Source organism: Schistocerca serialis, chromosome 5, assembly GCF_023864345.2.
Source record: "Schistocerca serialis cubense isolate TAMUIC-IGC-003099 chromosome 5, iqSchSeri2.2, whole genome shotgun sequence".
Taxonomy (NCBI): Eukaryota; Metazoa; Arthropoda; class Insecta; order Orthoptera; family Acrididae; genus Schistocerca; species Schistocerca serialis.
Window position 1 is genome coordinate 347,718,864 of NC_064642.1, and position 16,396 is coordinate 347,735,259.

Genomic DNA, 16,396 nt, shown 5'->3' on the forward strand with positions numbered 1-16,396 from the left:
TCTTCTCACAAAGAATGTAGCAGCAGAAAACATTCCCTATCCCTGCTGATTAGAATTTTACAGTTACTTCCAAACTGTTTCTTTAGATTACCCACTAGACTCTCAATTTTTTGGATAGTCTGCACATTTAAGGCTAGTATCTCTCAGTCACATATTTCAGAACTAGAGTATGAGTTTAGTAGATTACACACACACACACACACACACACACACACACACACAATGCCACCTTAAAAACTGCCTAACTTGCTAAATTACACTCTCAACTTTTAACATCATTCGCCACAAGGACCATAACAGCATCTCTCCGATCTCTGTGTCTAGCTAACATCACACACTCCTTATCCACATAGACCAACAATACTGTCATCAACTTGGCCTCAATAACCTCAATCCCGCACAGGCTTAATTCCCATTCAAGGGCCTAACTTTTATCCTTACCTCACTTTCGACAACGCTAGACCTGCCAAAGACGTACCTTCCAACACGGCAGAAACATTTCTTTCTCACCCATCCAACAGATCACAAATAACCCCTATCTACCACCTATAAAAAAATAAATTGTTATCTCCACTGACAAAGGCTCCGCTACTAATTTTTTCAATACATTAAATAGTGAGCAGACCTCCCTGAATTTTCATGGACAATGCCTCGCTACTGGATAACTGTAAGGAAATACAGAACAAAGACGGCAGTAATTACAATTGGTTTGAAAATGGCAACTCTGTTTAAGCACAAATGAATACAAGATAATGGCCATAACAGATGGAAATATACCAGGTGTATCGGTATGAAATGAGCGTTAAGATACAAATGTGTCGATAGGGAACATTTGTTGTGAACGAGCCTTTTTTTTTTTTTTTTTTTTTTTTTTTTTAACAATGTCGAATTTTGTACCAGAAAGTGATGATTTGCGGAAAGCATTAATTTTTTGTTTTCATTTGAAAAAAAGTGCTGCACAGTCGCATCGAATGCTTATCGAGGCATATGGTGATCATGCTCTATCAGAAGCGATGTGCAAAAGATGGTTTCAACAGTTCAGAAATAATGATTTTGACGTAAGAAATGAAGAACGTGAAAGACCACCAAAAAAGTTCAAAGATGTCGAATTGCAAGCAATATTGGATGAAGATGATACTTTGAGTCAGAAGCAAATGGCAGCAATGCTAAATGTTGCACAACAAACAATTTCTGGCCGTTTGAAAGCTATGGGAAAGATCCAAAAGTGTGGAAAATGGGTGCCACATGAACTGAATGAAAGACAGATGGAAAACCGAAAAACCATTTGTCAAATTTTGCTTCAAAGACATGAAAGAAAATCAATTTTGCATCGAATTATTACTGGCGATGAAAAATAGATTTATTTTAAGAATCCTAAATGGGAAAAATCAGGGTTGATCCGGGACAACCATCAACATCGACTGCAAAACGAGATCAATTCGGCAAGAAGACAATGCTCTGTGTTTGGTGAGATCAGAAAGGTATGGTTTATCGTGAGCCTCTAAAACCCGGTGAAACTGTGAAAACTAATCGCTACAGACAACAAATGATCAATTTGAACTATGCATTAATTGAAAAAAGACCAGAATGAGCCAGAAGACATGGCAAAGTAATTTTTTTACACGACAATGCACCTGCACACAAAGGAAAACTGGTTCAGGATACAATCAAAACACTTGGCTGGGAGCTGCTACCCCACACGCCGTATTCACCAGACTTGGCCCCTTCCGATTACCATTTGTTTTCATCAATGGGACACACGTTGGCTGAGGAACATTTCGATTCCTACGAAGAAGTCGAAAATTGGGTGTCTGATTGGTTTGCTTCAAAAGACGAACATTTCTATTGGTGTGGTGTCCACAAATCGCTAGAAAGGTGGAAAATGTATAGAAAGCAATGGTCAGTACTTTGAATAATATGTTTTTACTTTTCAATTCAAAATTAGTATTTCATTTTCACAAAAAAACGCTCATTTCATACCGGTACACCTGGCAGAAATAACCCAGAAGTAATTGATCACAGAATTAGTGGTAAACTTTTGGAGGCAGTCGCATTGCTTACATATCTGGGGGTAATATATCACCACAGGTTCATGGGACATGGGCAGACGAGACTTGAATGTGCTGCCAACCTTATGTGCTCCGCAAGACAAGACATGTGAGGCTTGCTGCTGCAGAGCGACTTGGCAAATGCAAGGTATATGTCTCTACAAACTTACTTTTATCCTATAGCTACTTTTGCTTAGGCATTTTGGACTTTCTGTCAATCTCCTTTTATCATATGTTTGCGTTCTCTTTTGCCTGCCTCATTTGCTGCATTTTTATATTTTCTCCTTTTGTTAATTACATTCAATGTCTCCTAAGACGTCCAAGGCTTTCTATTAATCATTGTTTTTTAACTACACTCCTGGAAATTGAAATAAGAACACCGTGAATTCATTGTCCCAGGAAGGGGAAACTTTATTGACACATTCCTGGGGTCAGATACATCACATGATCACACTGACAGAACCACAGGCACATAGACACAGGCAACAGAGCATGCACAATGTCGGCACTAGTACCGTGTATATCCACCTTTCGCAGCAATGCAGGCTGCTATTCTCCCATGGAGACGATCGTAGAGATGCTGGATGTAGTCCTGTGGAACGGCTTGCCATGCCATTTCCACCTGGCGCCTCAGTTGGACCAGCGTTCGTGCTGGACGTGCAGACCGCGTGAGACGACGCTTCATCCAGTCCCAAACATGCTCAATGGGGGACAGATCCGGAGATCTTGCTGGCCAGGGTAGTTGACTTACACCTTCTAGAGCACGTTGGGTGGCACGGGATACATGCGGACGTGCATTGTCCTGTTGGAACAGCAAGTTCCCTTGCCGGTCTAGGAATGGTAGAACGATGGGTTCGATGATGGTTTGGATGTACCGTGCACTATTCAGTGTCCCCTCGACGATCACCAGTGGTGTACGGCCAGTGTAGGAGGTCGCTCCCCACACCATGATGCCGGGTGTTGGCCCTGTGTGCCTCGGTCGTATGCAGTCCTGATTGTGGCGCTCACCTGCACGGCGCCAAACACGCATACGACCATCATTGGCACCAAGGCAGAAGCGACTCTCATCGCTGAAGACGACACGTCTCCATTCGTCCCTCCATTCACGCCTGTCGCGACACCACTGGAGGCGGGCTGCACGATGTTGGGGCGTGAGCGGAAGACGGCCTAACGGTGTGCGGGACTGTAGCCCAGCTTCATGGAGACGGTTGCGAATGGTCCTCGCCGATACCCCAGGAGCAACAGTGTCCCTAATTTGCTGGGAAGTGGCAGTGCGGTCCCCTACGGCACTGCGTAGGATCCTACGGTCTTGGCGTGCATCCGTGCGTCGCTGCGGTCCGGTCCGGTCCCAGGTCGACGGGCACGTGCACCTTCCGCCGACCACTGGCGACAACATCGATGTACTGTGGAGACCTCACGCCCTACGTGTTGAGCAATTCGGCGGTACGTCCACCCGGCCTCCCGCATGCCCACTATACGCCCTCGCTCAAAGTCCGTCAACTGCACATACGGTTCACGTCCACGCTGTCGCGGCATGCTACCAGTGTTAAAGACTGCGATGGAGCTCCGTATGCCACGGCAAACTGGCTGACACTGACGGCGGCGGTGCACAAATGCTGCGCAGCTAGCGCCATTCGACGGCCAACACCGCGGTTCCTGGTGTGTCCGCTGTGCCGTGGGTGTAATCATTGCTTGTACAGCCCTCTCGCAGTGTCCGGAGCAAGTATGGTGGGTCTGACACACCGGTGTCAATGTGTTCTTTTTTCCATTTCCAGGAGTGTATTTGATTCTCTGCTGCTTTCCTATTTTGTCTCTCAAAGCTACCCATTCCTTTTCCCCATTTCAGTCAATTGTTGCCTAATGCTGCCTTTAAAACACTCAACAACCACTAATACTTTAAACTTATCCATGTCTCATCTCTTTAATTTCCACCTTTTCGTAATTTATCCATAACCAACAAATTATGGTTAAAGTTAAAGATCACAACTGCCCCCTGGAAATGTCTTACAGTTTAAAATCTTGTTCCGAAATCTCTGTCTCACCATTATATAATCAATCTGAAACCTTCCCGTGTCTCCAGGTCTCTTCCACATATACAACCTCCTTTCACGATTCCTAAATGAGTGTTTGTGACAATTAAATTATACTCTGAACAAAACTCTATGAGATGGCTTCCTCTTTCATTCCTTTCTCCCCAGTTCATAATTTGCTACTATTTTTCTTTCTCTTCCTCTTCGTATGGCCAAATTCCGGTCACTGCTCACAATTAACTTTTCCTCTCTCTTAAGTATCTGAATAATGTCTCTTATCTCATCATACATTCTTTTAATATCTTCATTATCTGTTGAATTAGATGATGTGTAAACTGGCATGACTTTGATGTGTGTTGGCTTTGCGCCTATCTTGGCTACAATAATGAATTCACTGTGCTGCTCACAGTAACTTACCCATATTCCTGTTTTCTTATTCATTGTGAGACCTACTCCTGTATTACTCATATCTGATTTTGTATTTATAATCCAATACTCACACACCCAGAAGCCCCGTTCCTCCTGCCACCAAACGTTACTAATTCCACTACATACAAATTCAGTGTATCGATTTCCCTTCCCGATTAAGGGTTCTAACAGTCCAAGTGGATGCAGCCATCACTTAACCACACACCAGAGCTGCATGTCCTCAGGGAAAGTAAAGGCTGTAGTTTCACCTTGCTTTCAGCCATTTACAGTAATGCATAGCAAGGCCATGTTGGCTGACGTTACAAGACTAGATTAATCAACCGAGACTGTTGTAACCGCAACAATTGAATATCTCTGTAATTAAAGGAGACAGAAATACAATTTTATGGGTAATAATTTAGAAGGCAGTGAAAAACACAACAATGCTTTCTTTTGTTTCAGGGTTATCAGCATTGAACAATGGAAATGGTTGCTAAAGTGTTACTGGAGAACAGGGAATGTGAGTGCAATAGGCTGGCGCTGCAGAGATGAATTTGGAACACCACCACTGACAAGAGTAACAATTACAGGAATCAGAGACAAGTTTGAAGTTGAAAGAACAGTGCACGATATGGAGAAGACAGATAGCGGAGGAAAGAGAAGTTCAATAGACAATGAGAGTGTTGATGCAGGCATACATACAATCCCTGAAGAAATCTATGAGGCAATGCTTTCGTGAGACTGGGATCTGCAGAAGCAGTGTTCATACAATTTTGTGGTCTCAGAACTTTGAGCATTACATTTCCAGACTCCTCCATGCTCTTAATGAGGATGATCCTCATAGGCGAACCAAATTTTGTGAGCGGTTCATTAACAGATGTGAAGAAGAGCAACGTTTCCATGATCGAATTCTTTGGTCAGATGAAGTGATGTTTAAACTTGATAGAACAATTAACCACCATAATTGTGTATACTGGGCTAGGGAGAATCCATACGTAACCGAGCAAAGGCATGTTAATCTACCACGAGTAAGAGTCTAGTGTGGTCTGTCTTCTAGAGGGTTAATCAGGCTGTACTTCTTTGACAACACTGTCATGGGTGACTCGTACTTGGAAATGATAACTCCTGGTCTTAGTGTTGTGTTTGGAAATGAAGATTATTACTTTCAACAGGATGGGGTGCCACCTCTCTTTCACCTGCATGTGAGGGCATTTCTCAATCATACATACCCTGCCAGGTGGTTAGGATGAAGAGGGAGTGTGGAGTATCCCACTCTATTTCCAGATTTCACTCCTCTAGACTTCTTTCTGTGGGGTACTCACAAGAACACAGTTTACGCTGTGAGACCACACACACTGGATGATCTTAGAGATCAAATTGTGCAAGTCTGTGATGCTATTCCGTTGGAAACAATAAAGTTGGCATGCCACTCAGTCGTAAGTCGTCATCAACGGTGTATTGTGATGGACAGACACCAGTTTGAACATTTACCACCTTAAGTCGGACCATGAGGCACCTAACCCCACTAAAATTGTATTTATAACCCCCTTTCATTAAAGAGATGTTCAGTTTCAAAGAGTGTATACATTATTTTGGGGCACCCTGTATATCTAAAAAATGAGATTAACAGAAAGTGCGAAATAACTACAGAAGCACAGTTAGTGGGCAAATGTAAAGCTGTAGAAGCATATATAACTAGGAAAAGATAGATGCCACCAACAAGGAAATTAGAGAGACCTTTGGAATAAAGAGAAGCCACTGTATGACTACAAATAGCTCAGGTGGAAAGCCAGTCCTAACCAAAGAAGAGAAAACTGAAAAGTAGAAGGAATACACAGAGTGGCTATAGGAGGGAAATGAACTATATTATTATACAGGGTGATTCAAAAAGAATACCACAACTTTAGGAATTTAAAACTCTGCAGCGACAAAAGGCAGAGCTAAGCACTATCTGTCGGTGAATTAAGGGAGCTATAAGTTTCATTTAGTTGTACATTTGTTCGCTTGAGGCGCTGTTGACTAGGCGTCAGCATCAGTTGATGCTAAGATGGCGACCGCTCAACAGAAAGCTTTTTGTGTTATTGAGTACGGCAGAAGTGAATCGACGACAGTTGTTCAGCGTGCATTTCGAACGAAGTATGGTGTTAAACCTCCTGATAGGTGGTGTATTAAACGTTGGTATAAACAGTTTACAGACAATTCAGCCAATAAAGTTTTTCGTCCCTTTTTCTTCGAAGGTGCTACTGTAACTGGACTACAGTATCTGGAGATGTTAGAGAATTGGCTGTTCCCTCAGCTCAAACAAGAAGCACAACAATTGATATTTCAGCAGGATGGAGCACCACCACATTGGCACTTATCTGTCCGTAACTGCCTGAACGTCAACTACCCGAGGCGATGGATCGGCCGCCAGGCAGCCCATGACAGAGCACTTCATCACTGGCCTCCAAGAAGCCCTGATCTTACCCCCTGCGATTTTTTCTTATGGGGGTATGTTAAGGATATGGTGTTTCGGCCACCTCTCCCAGCCACCATTGATGATTTGAAACGAGAAATAACAGCAGCTATCCAAACTGTTACGCCTGATATGCTACAGAGAGTGTGGAACGAGTTGGAGTATCAGGTTGATATTGCTCGAGTGTCTGGAGGGGGCCATATTGAACATCTCTGAACTTGTTTTTGAGTGAAAAAAAAAAAACCTTTTTAAATACTCTTTGTAATGATGTATAACAGAAGGTTATATTATGTTTCTTTCATTAAATACACATTTTTAAAGTTGTGGTATTCTTTTTGAATCACCCTGGATTATAGACAGGGAAGATAAGAGGGAAGATATGTATAACAACAATGGAAATTCCTGGATGGAACAATACACAAAATAAGCCGCAGGACTGTGCATTTGGATGCCCATGTGGTCGCATATGTGAATGTGTGTACTTTTGCTAGAAAAAGAACAAGAGCTTTAAAGTTAGCGCGAATACTGGTTTCTGTTATATGTGTCCATGCATTACATATAAATCTGCTATAGGTGAGTGGCTGCCTTTTCCCTTATTTTTCAGATCAGAGATACGATACTATGAGAATTATGACAGAGAACTAAAAGTTGTAAGTCAAAACAAGGCCCCTGGTGCAGATGATACTTCCTCAGAATTACTGAAATCCTTGGGGGAGTCAGCCATGACAAAACTACTTCAACTGGTCTGCAAGATATAAGAGACAGGCAAAATACCTTCACACTTCAAAGAAAAATCTAATAATTCCAGTTCCAAAGAAAGAAAGTGTTGGCAGGTGTGAATACTACTAAACCATTAGTTTAGATTGTAATTCACCATAAAGATGACACACTGAGTTGCAGACAGGCACAAGAAAAAGACTGTTACACATATAGCTTTTGGCCAAAGCCTTCTGCAGAAAAGAGAACACACACACATTCACACAAGCAAACACATCTCACACACATATGACCGCCATCTACGGCAAGCTATGACTGGAATGCAACTGTTGTGTTGAATGAAAGTAGCAATCTGGAGTAAGGTGAGAAGGGGGCCATTAATCTGGGTGTGTAGTTTGCAATTGGTCACTGTTGTACAATGGTTGCAATGACACGGCTGGGACAGTTTTTGCACTTAGGTGTTCCTCAGAGCTATAATATTAGGGTGGGGGCTTAGGAAGCAGGAATGTTTTGGGGATGGACAAATATCTGGGAAACAAAATATCATTTCTGGAGGGGTGACTTGGAATATCGTGGACGATATCCCACATTTTGAGGCACAATGGGATTTAGTTAAAGCACTTTCACAGACTGTGGTTTCTATTGTTCTATCATTAGAGACTCTGAGTGATGAAGGGGGCACTATCCTATGACAGATGTGTATGAATGTAGTTACATGAAGTATGTAAGGCCACTCCACTAGTCTACTGTAAATGGATAGATAAAAAGTCTACTCAGCAAGTGACGGCATGGGAACACAAAAACAAAAGTGTTTAACTTTTACACGGTTTTGGAACCAGTGGTTCCTTCTTATGGCAGAAGAGTTGAAGGGGAAGGAAGAGGGCTGAAGGAAAAGAACTGGAGAGCTTTAGGGAAAGGGGTACAGTTCAGAAAAGTCACCCATATCCCCGGGTCAGGGGAGACTTACCGGACGGGATGAGAAGGAAAGACTCAATCCAGTAGTCAATGTCTTGCTGAGGCTTATGCAGATAAACTACCTGCCCACCTTGTTCAGAAACAGATAACCCATGTTTCATCTACAGACCACAGCCCACAGTCCTTATAGATCTACTGATCAGCCACACAGCAGGACATCTTCCATCAGTCAAAGTGATCTAGGACTGACAATATTATACCATATTTTCCACCATGGCTCTGACAGCCTCTCATTTAGCTCAGAAATAACAAGTGCTCACCCCACTCATCTCCAAAGCTTCTCAAAGTTGTGTTCCATCATCTGCCGAATCCATACAATATCCCTGTCTATCACTATGCTACTCGTGTCCAAGCCCTCTTGCGTCATAGGTCTGCTTAGAAGACTCAGAAGCAAAATCTATCACATACATGTGCCCACTTCGTCCTATTCCAGTTCTGTGACTGATCCTATTCCAGCTCTGTGACTGATATTTATTACCAGGTCACAGAGAGTCAGCAGTGAATGCAGGCACATCATATACCAATTTCTTTGCAACCAACACACAGTATTCTGCATTCCATTTTTTTCTTTTCCTCTTTTCTCATTTCTTCCTGTCTTTGAATTTATTTTTGCCATTCTTTTTTCCTTTGACTGACATAGTTAACAATACACTTTTTGTGTTCATCATTATTTTGTTTGTATTTGCAGCTTGTATTTCCTTCCCGTTTTTTCATTCCAAATTTACTTTTTAACCATCCCCAGCTCAATATTAAGCATCTTCTTGACAAAATCCCGACTGTTACTCTATTGTTAGCCTCTAACCACTTCCTGTATGTCGTCTCACCAGAGTCATAATCTGACATTACTTTTTCCTTCCCCTATCCTGTCACTCATTTTCAATTTTGATGAAAGAACCGATTCTGTCAGCTCTGTCGTAAATATACATTTTTATCATTCTCGTAAATAGATTCACACTTGAATAATATTCATTAAAGTTGAAGAAGGAGCAACATACTGTTTACAACAAGCTATTCCATTGCTGCTACATGGGGCATGGGCACCTGTCAGTTTGCCCATGGCCAGGTGCAGGCTAGCTGTCAGGTAGATCTACTGCACAGTGTTCACTCCTTGTTCTGCATGTCTGCAAGTCACTTGGTCACCTCTGCTCAAGGGCACTCAGCTGAGGTGCTACAACTGTGTAGGCTGCAGCCAGTTGACAGGCTGCCTATGGCATGAGCACACAAACAGGAACAGCCTGATCATCTTGTGATGTTGCAGTTCTACTTAATTCCAGGCTTGCTATAAAAATTGGATGAGGAATTTTGCCTTAGGCAAGACACCTTTGGAATTTTGTTTTACCCAGACATGTTTCAGCACTCTTACCCAAGGAATATCCTGGTTTAAACATCTGGGGAATATTGCTATGACTGCAGAAATTACCTCTGTGTCACTAAGAAGACACACAACAACTTCAACTTGCTGTTCCCAAACCATCATCCAGAAGTCTGCATACGTAGATGGCAATGGAGCCTGTGTAGCAATAAATGATGGTGTGTCTGGTGTCAAGTCCTGCAACACAATCATCACATTTAGAATACATTCAAATAAAACAGAAAAACTCACTGTTTTATCATATAATTAAGACAAGATATAAATGAATAACATCATTCTTCTTGAATTAGAAATAAATTAAAACAAAAGAACAGGATTTTGTGTGAAAGGGAAAATTCATCCAAGGAAACTTCAAAATTACAAGAACGATTTGCTGGGCAGTACTTACTTTCAGGAGGCAAAATACCTGTGTTGCCGATAGGCATGTCACTAGCTTAGGTTTCAGAACAAGTAATTTCTTCCTCAGGGAGAAGACAGGGATAGGTTGAGGAGGTTTGAAATGGGAAGAGCAGGGCTCCAAGACTCCTCACAAGGATAAATACCTCAATCCACAGAACCTCTGACCCCACCCAAACCACACTCCCCCCCTCACCTTTTACCTTCTTCCTAATATCCACAAACCCAATCACCCTGGATTTCTCGTGGTTGCTGGTTTCAATGTACCTATCAAATATATATCTGTCTTAGTTAATCAACACCTGCAATATATAGTACAAAGACTTCACTCCTATATTAAAGACACCAACCATTTTGTACATCATCTGAAATCTGTACCCAGTCGACTCCTACAATGCTCCTTGCTTGTAACTATTAATGCCACCTCCCTCTACACCAATGTCCCTCATTTATATGGTCTGTATGCTGCCGAACATATGGTCTGTATGCTGCTGAACATTTCTCAATCATCACCCACTTGATTCTGAATCTATGAAATCCTACCCACTCACTTTAACTTTATACTTACCAACAACTACTATACCTTTGAGGGTCAGACATACAAAAGCCACGGGAACCATGATGGCCCTTCCTATACCAATACATTCATGGGTTGCTTGGAGCAAGCCATACCGGGATCGATAAACCTTCAGCCGCTGGTTTAGTTTAGATACATTGATGACATCTTTGCCATATGGACTCATGGTGAGGCTAAACTGTAAAAATTCTTAGACTCTCTAAATACTTTCTCCTAATTAAATTTCACATGGTACTATTCCAAATTCCATTCCATTTTTGTTCATATTCACTTTAACCTCATCAAAGGTTGGCTACATGCTTGGCATTTGAGGCAAACATATTTGTTTAGATGCATACACTTTACAGCAATACACCACCATTATTACCTCAGCCTTCTGGACGTAATTGCCCTACCAGCCTAGTTCAAAAGCAGATTTCCAGAGACATTGCATCCAATCCTGGTACTGCTGATCCCTCTTGTAACTCAGTATTAAGATAGTCTTGAAAGTATTAATCAGCTACTTCAACAAGGCTATGACTTCCTAAAATCACGCCCTAACATGAGTTCCATTCTCTCTGACATTTTGCCCACCACACCTAGAATAGCTTTTTAGTGTCCTTCCAATCTCCGCAATATCCTTGTCAGACTCTATGCTCCTCCTGCATCCATCTCCCTACCCTATGGCTCCTATGCCTCCTGTAACTGTCCCCGCTGCAAGACGTGCTCTACGCACCCTCCTACCACCACCTATACCAGCCCTGTAACTGGCAAAATGTATACCATCATGGCAAGAGCCACTCGTAAAATGACAAATGTCGTATACCAGCTGTAATGTAAACACTGTTTGGCCTTTTACAGTGGCATGACTACCGCCAAATTATCTGTTAGGATGAATGAGCATTGGCAGAGGGTGTATGCTGGCAACATACTATATCCTGTTGCACAGCAAACTCTAAAACGTGACAGATTTGACTTCAATGCCTGTTTCACCATGTGTGCCAACTGGATTCTTCCCGCAGACACCAGATGTCAGAACCCTGCAGGTGGGAACTGGAATTACATCATGTGCTTGGTTCTCGCCATCCACCTGGTGTTAATTTCTTCTGTCTTAGCATTTCTTTACAGTAACTATTCCTTTATTCGTTCTGTTTCATTTTCTGACCTGTCTATTTTTTGCTGCCACCCTCCCACCTCTATCACGTACAATGACCACCAGAGCTTTCCACTATTATTAATTTATGCATATTGTTTTGTCAGTAATCTCTGTCTTGTGTACACAAGTAGATTTTAAATTATAGTTACAAGCTCAGAAGAAACATAAACAATCATCATAAAGGAATTCAAGTTCAAACGCTCTCTTAAATGGGAATAATCGAAAGTGAAAATAATAATAATAATAATAATAATAATAATAATAATAATAATAATAATAGTTACAAGTGATGAACTGGCAGTTTTGGTATACAAAGATGAAATTTAGACAGGAACAGGCATCAAACAAGTCACCAGCAGAATGGCTCAGTTTCTTATTTCACAGGATAAGTAGAATACGAAAGAAAGTGTGCAGTTGGGAGGTATTATGCATCTATCTTCGATACGATATCTGCAGCACACAGTTAATGATGATTGTTAACATAATTCACACACGTGAAGTAGCCATAAAAGGGGGCTGATAAATAGTCTGAACACATTTGGTTCACTGTTGTCATCAGCAAAGCAAGGAATTTACTGAACTGCTGAGAGTGGTGACCATGGTATTTTGAGTGAAATTATAAATTTTGTGAATGGGAATGAAAGTTATCAGGTTTGAACTATTGCCTCTATTGTGAATAACTGTCATGGAAATTTCAGATTTTCATGTCACATTGCTGTCAAAAAGGACTGCAATGATGGATTATCATGTTACAGTGGATCAGCTAGCTACCTAAAACAAAGAGGACCTATCAGTTTCATGTCTTCACAACTGACAGATATCTTCACATAGTGACAGAAAATTCTGTTCGATAAATATCAAAAGTGGATTGATGTTGACTGCTAGGTGGAAGCCACATGCCAAGAGGAATGTTTCCTGGTAGGTGGTACTGTAATCGGTGTGAGAGTTAACAGTGACTGGATGGAAGAACACACTGAAATCAGTAACCCTGATGACGAGATTCAATGGGACTCAGTGAAATCAAGCAGCTTGATGGTGTAGGGGCTCGAACTTAACCCCAAAGGGAACAGGAAAGTACATTATGTTAAAAGTAGCTTATTTGGCGGATTTTTAAATGTCTAATCGTAAAACTTTTTCTGTACAATCAAATTTGCAAAACTAAATTAAATTTTTAACAATAATATTAACTGTTTGACACAGAAAGTTTACATTTTTATAAAAAAATGTCAAGTAGGATCAAGTGAGTCTGTTCTCAATTGCAAAAATGGGAAAAATTAAATTTTGTCAATTACAGCTCCGTCTGCCAAAAATGAAAGAAATGCTTTCAGTAAACTCTAGGTTTTTTTGTCATAGAATGCGAATCTGCAATAAAATTGTGCGATTTCTATTTGACAATAAAAAATTGATCCCCCCATGGGACAGGGGAGGGTCAGGTCAAGGAGTGGCCAGTTTTAAACCAGACAGATGTTCCCCTTGAAAATAGTAACTTTTCATCTGCAAAATTTTTTTCATACAATACACATTTTTGTGATATTCAGTTCTATCATCTTAAAAAACACCATATATAAGTGAAAATGTAAATGTTTTGTTCAAAATCTTAAATCTCAAAGTTTTTCAAGGATTTCTTTGAAATTTTGACACAATGTTGCATTTGGATACATATGTTTTTATATATTTATGTGGAACTCCAGTAGTTATATAAAAACATGCATATGTGAATGCAAAATTGTGTCCAAACTTCAAATAAATCAGTGAAAAACTTTCATAATTTAAGATTTTTAATTAATAAACATGAGAATTTTGCTAGGCAAAATGGTCTCTCTGACACTGAGCATTGTTTATTGTTATTGCCAACAAAACCTAGATTTGGAAATGAAATTGCTTAAAATGAATGGGAAAAACTGATTGTGCTCATTGGTATGTGTGATATGAGAGACCTCTTGTGCTGCTGGATCTGCGAGGATAGGAGCTTCGTTGACAATATTTTGCACAGTTTTAATCTGTGAATGGGTAGGATTACAAAGTTTTGGATGATCCATATTCTGTAGTAGTATGCTAATCATAAGCTGATAAGCCATAAATACAACTTTTCCATATTACATTAAAACACACTGTGAGAAAGAAAACAGAATAGCACATACAATAGTTGGGCATGCAAGCTTTGTTTAAAATTGTGTATAAAGGAGAAATAATACAAACAGGAGACAAAATTTATCTAATAGTTTACATGTCCATGAGAATGTTATTAGAGTGTCATGTAAAATATGAAGTAAGCCAGTTGAGAAATTTTCATTATTTTTGCTAATGTTTCCCCATTATACATTATACAGGGTGTAAACACTAAGTTGACAAACCAGAATAACTCAAAAAACTAGCTTTACAGGAAAAAATGTGTAGAATCCAAAGTTGATTATTTTCGAGGGGGGCATCTGCTGGTGTTAAAATTACCCCGCCACCCCAGTCCCCTGGGGGTGGGGCGGGAGGCAACTTTTAAATTTCAAATGGAAAACCCCATTTTTTGTTGCAGATCTAGATTCTACATAAAAAACTACATACATTTTGTCTTAAACATTTATTTTGATTCTTGGTAGTTGGCGCTGTAATTCAAGAAAATCCATGTTCCCAGTTTTGCCTGGAAAATGGTTACAGATAAATAAAAAATACTTACTTACTTCGTAAATTTTGATTTCCTAAAATTAAAACTCTCCCTCTCTCCCCACAGGGTGGGGCTTGAGAGAGAGGAATTAGAGTTTTACAAATGTTGACCCAAATAATAATTTTTTATGCAAATTCAGATAAGTTGTGTTTGTTTCGTGGCCAACATTTGTAAAACTCTAATTCCTCTCTCTCAAATCCCACCCTATGGGGAGAGAGGGAGAGTTTTAGTTTTAGCAAATCAAAATTTAAGAAGTAAGTAAGTATGTTTTATTTATCCGTAACCATTCTCCACCCAAAAATGATAACATGGAGTTTCCTGAACTACAGTGCCAAATAGCAAGAATCAAAACAAATGTTTAAGACAAAATGTACATAGTTTTTTATGTAGAATCTGATCCTCCAATAAAAAAAATGGGGTTTCCCATTTGAAATTTTAAAGTCCCCACCCCCAGGGGGCTGGGGTGGCGGGCTAATTTAACACCTGCACATGTCCCCCACGAAAATAATCAACTATGGATACTACACATTTTTTCATGTGAAACTTATTTTTCAAGTTATTTTGGTTTGTCAACTTAAAATTTACATCCTGTATATTTAGGTACCATATACTGCGTGTTTCAAAATTAATATAGGGATTTTAAGTCTCTGCAGCATTTATTACATTAAACTTACAATTACAAATAATATATCATATGAAGGAGCAACTTGAACAGATATTAAAGCTTGTAACAGGTATACAAACAACACTGTTCAAGTTGTAGACCATGATTAGCGTGCCAACTTTGCAAATGAAATGTTGCTGCATGACAGAGATTTTCTGGACTGTGTCATCTTCTGTGATGAATTGACACTTCACCTAAATGGAAGCGTGTTCACACATAATGTGTACATCTGGAGGTCAGCAAATGCCCACAAGACTGTACAGTTACTAAATTGAATGTTTTTTGTGCCATTCATGGCAAAAAAGTTCATGGGCCCTTCTTTTTCTGTGACGGTATTGTAATTGGTGTTTCTTATCTTGGTGCATTAGAACTATGGCTCTTTCCTCTGGAAGAAGCTAACCCACAGAACTTTGTTTGGCAGCATGGTGGTGTATTGCCTCATTGACATAACTCAGCATGCAGTCAGTTAACGACATTGTACCCGAGCACTGGATTGGCTGTAAGGGGACAGATAACAGAATTTATTTCGCATGGAGTCCATGTTCATCCGATAAGATGCAATGTGATTTTTACGTTTTGTGTTTCATAAAGGATGATGAGTATGTGCCTCCTCTACTAACTGATCTACTCAACTTGAGAAACAGGATTGAAGAAGTTGTTGCAACAATTACTCCAGACACATTGATCAAGGTTAGGGAAGATCTTGCCTGTCGACTCAGTGTGTGCCCCGTGATGAATGGTGCTCACATTGAACACTTGTATGAAAAATTGTTCGAATTGCTCTTTCATTTGCTGCATTATTTATAAATGTTAGTTGAATGTAGTAACTGCTACAAAGCCTTACAAAGTCTGATACTCATTATGAAGCACCAGGTATACTAAAAAGTATCTGGTTTATTTGTATCTGAAAGTTTATTAGACTGTCTTGTAAAAATTTGTATTCAAAACACTGTTTCCCTGATA

The 16,396-nt window shown here is 40.3% G+C and overlaps 1 protein-coding gene across 3 annotated transcripts in view; it reads right to left on the reverse strand.

The window, feature by feature from the left end:
• LOC126481221 (tyrosine-protein phosphatase non-receptor type 23-like) overlaps nucleotides 1-16,396 on the reverse strand; it is a 158,706-nt gene that overhangs the window by 30,658 nt on the left and 111,652 nt on the right. For all 3 annotated transcript variants that reach the window (XM_050104825.1, XM_050104824.1, XM_050104826.1), the window contains exon 15: nucleotides 10,054-10,182. In XM_050104825.1, the coding sequence (XP_049960782.1) occupies nucleotides 10,054-10,182 (129 nt within the window). The remainder of the gene's footprint in view (nucleotides 1-10,053; nucleotides 10,183-16,396) is intronic.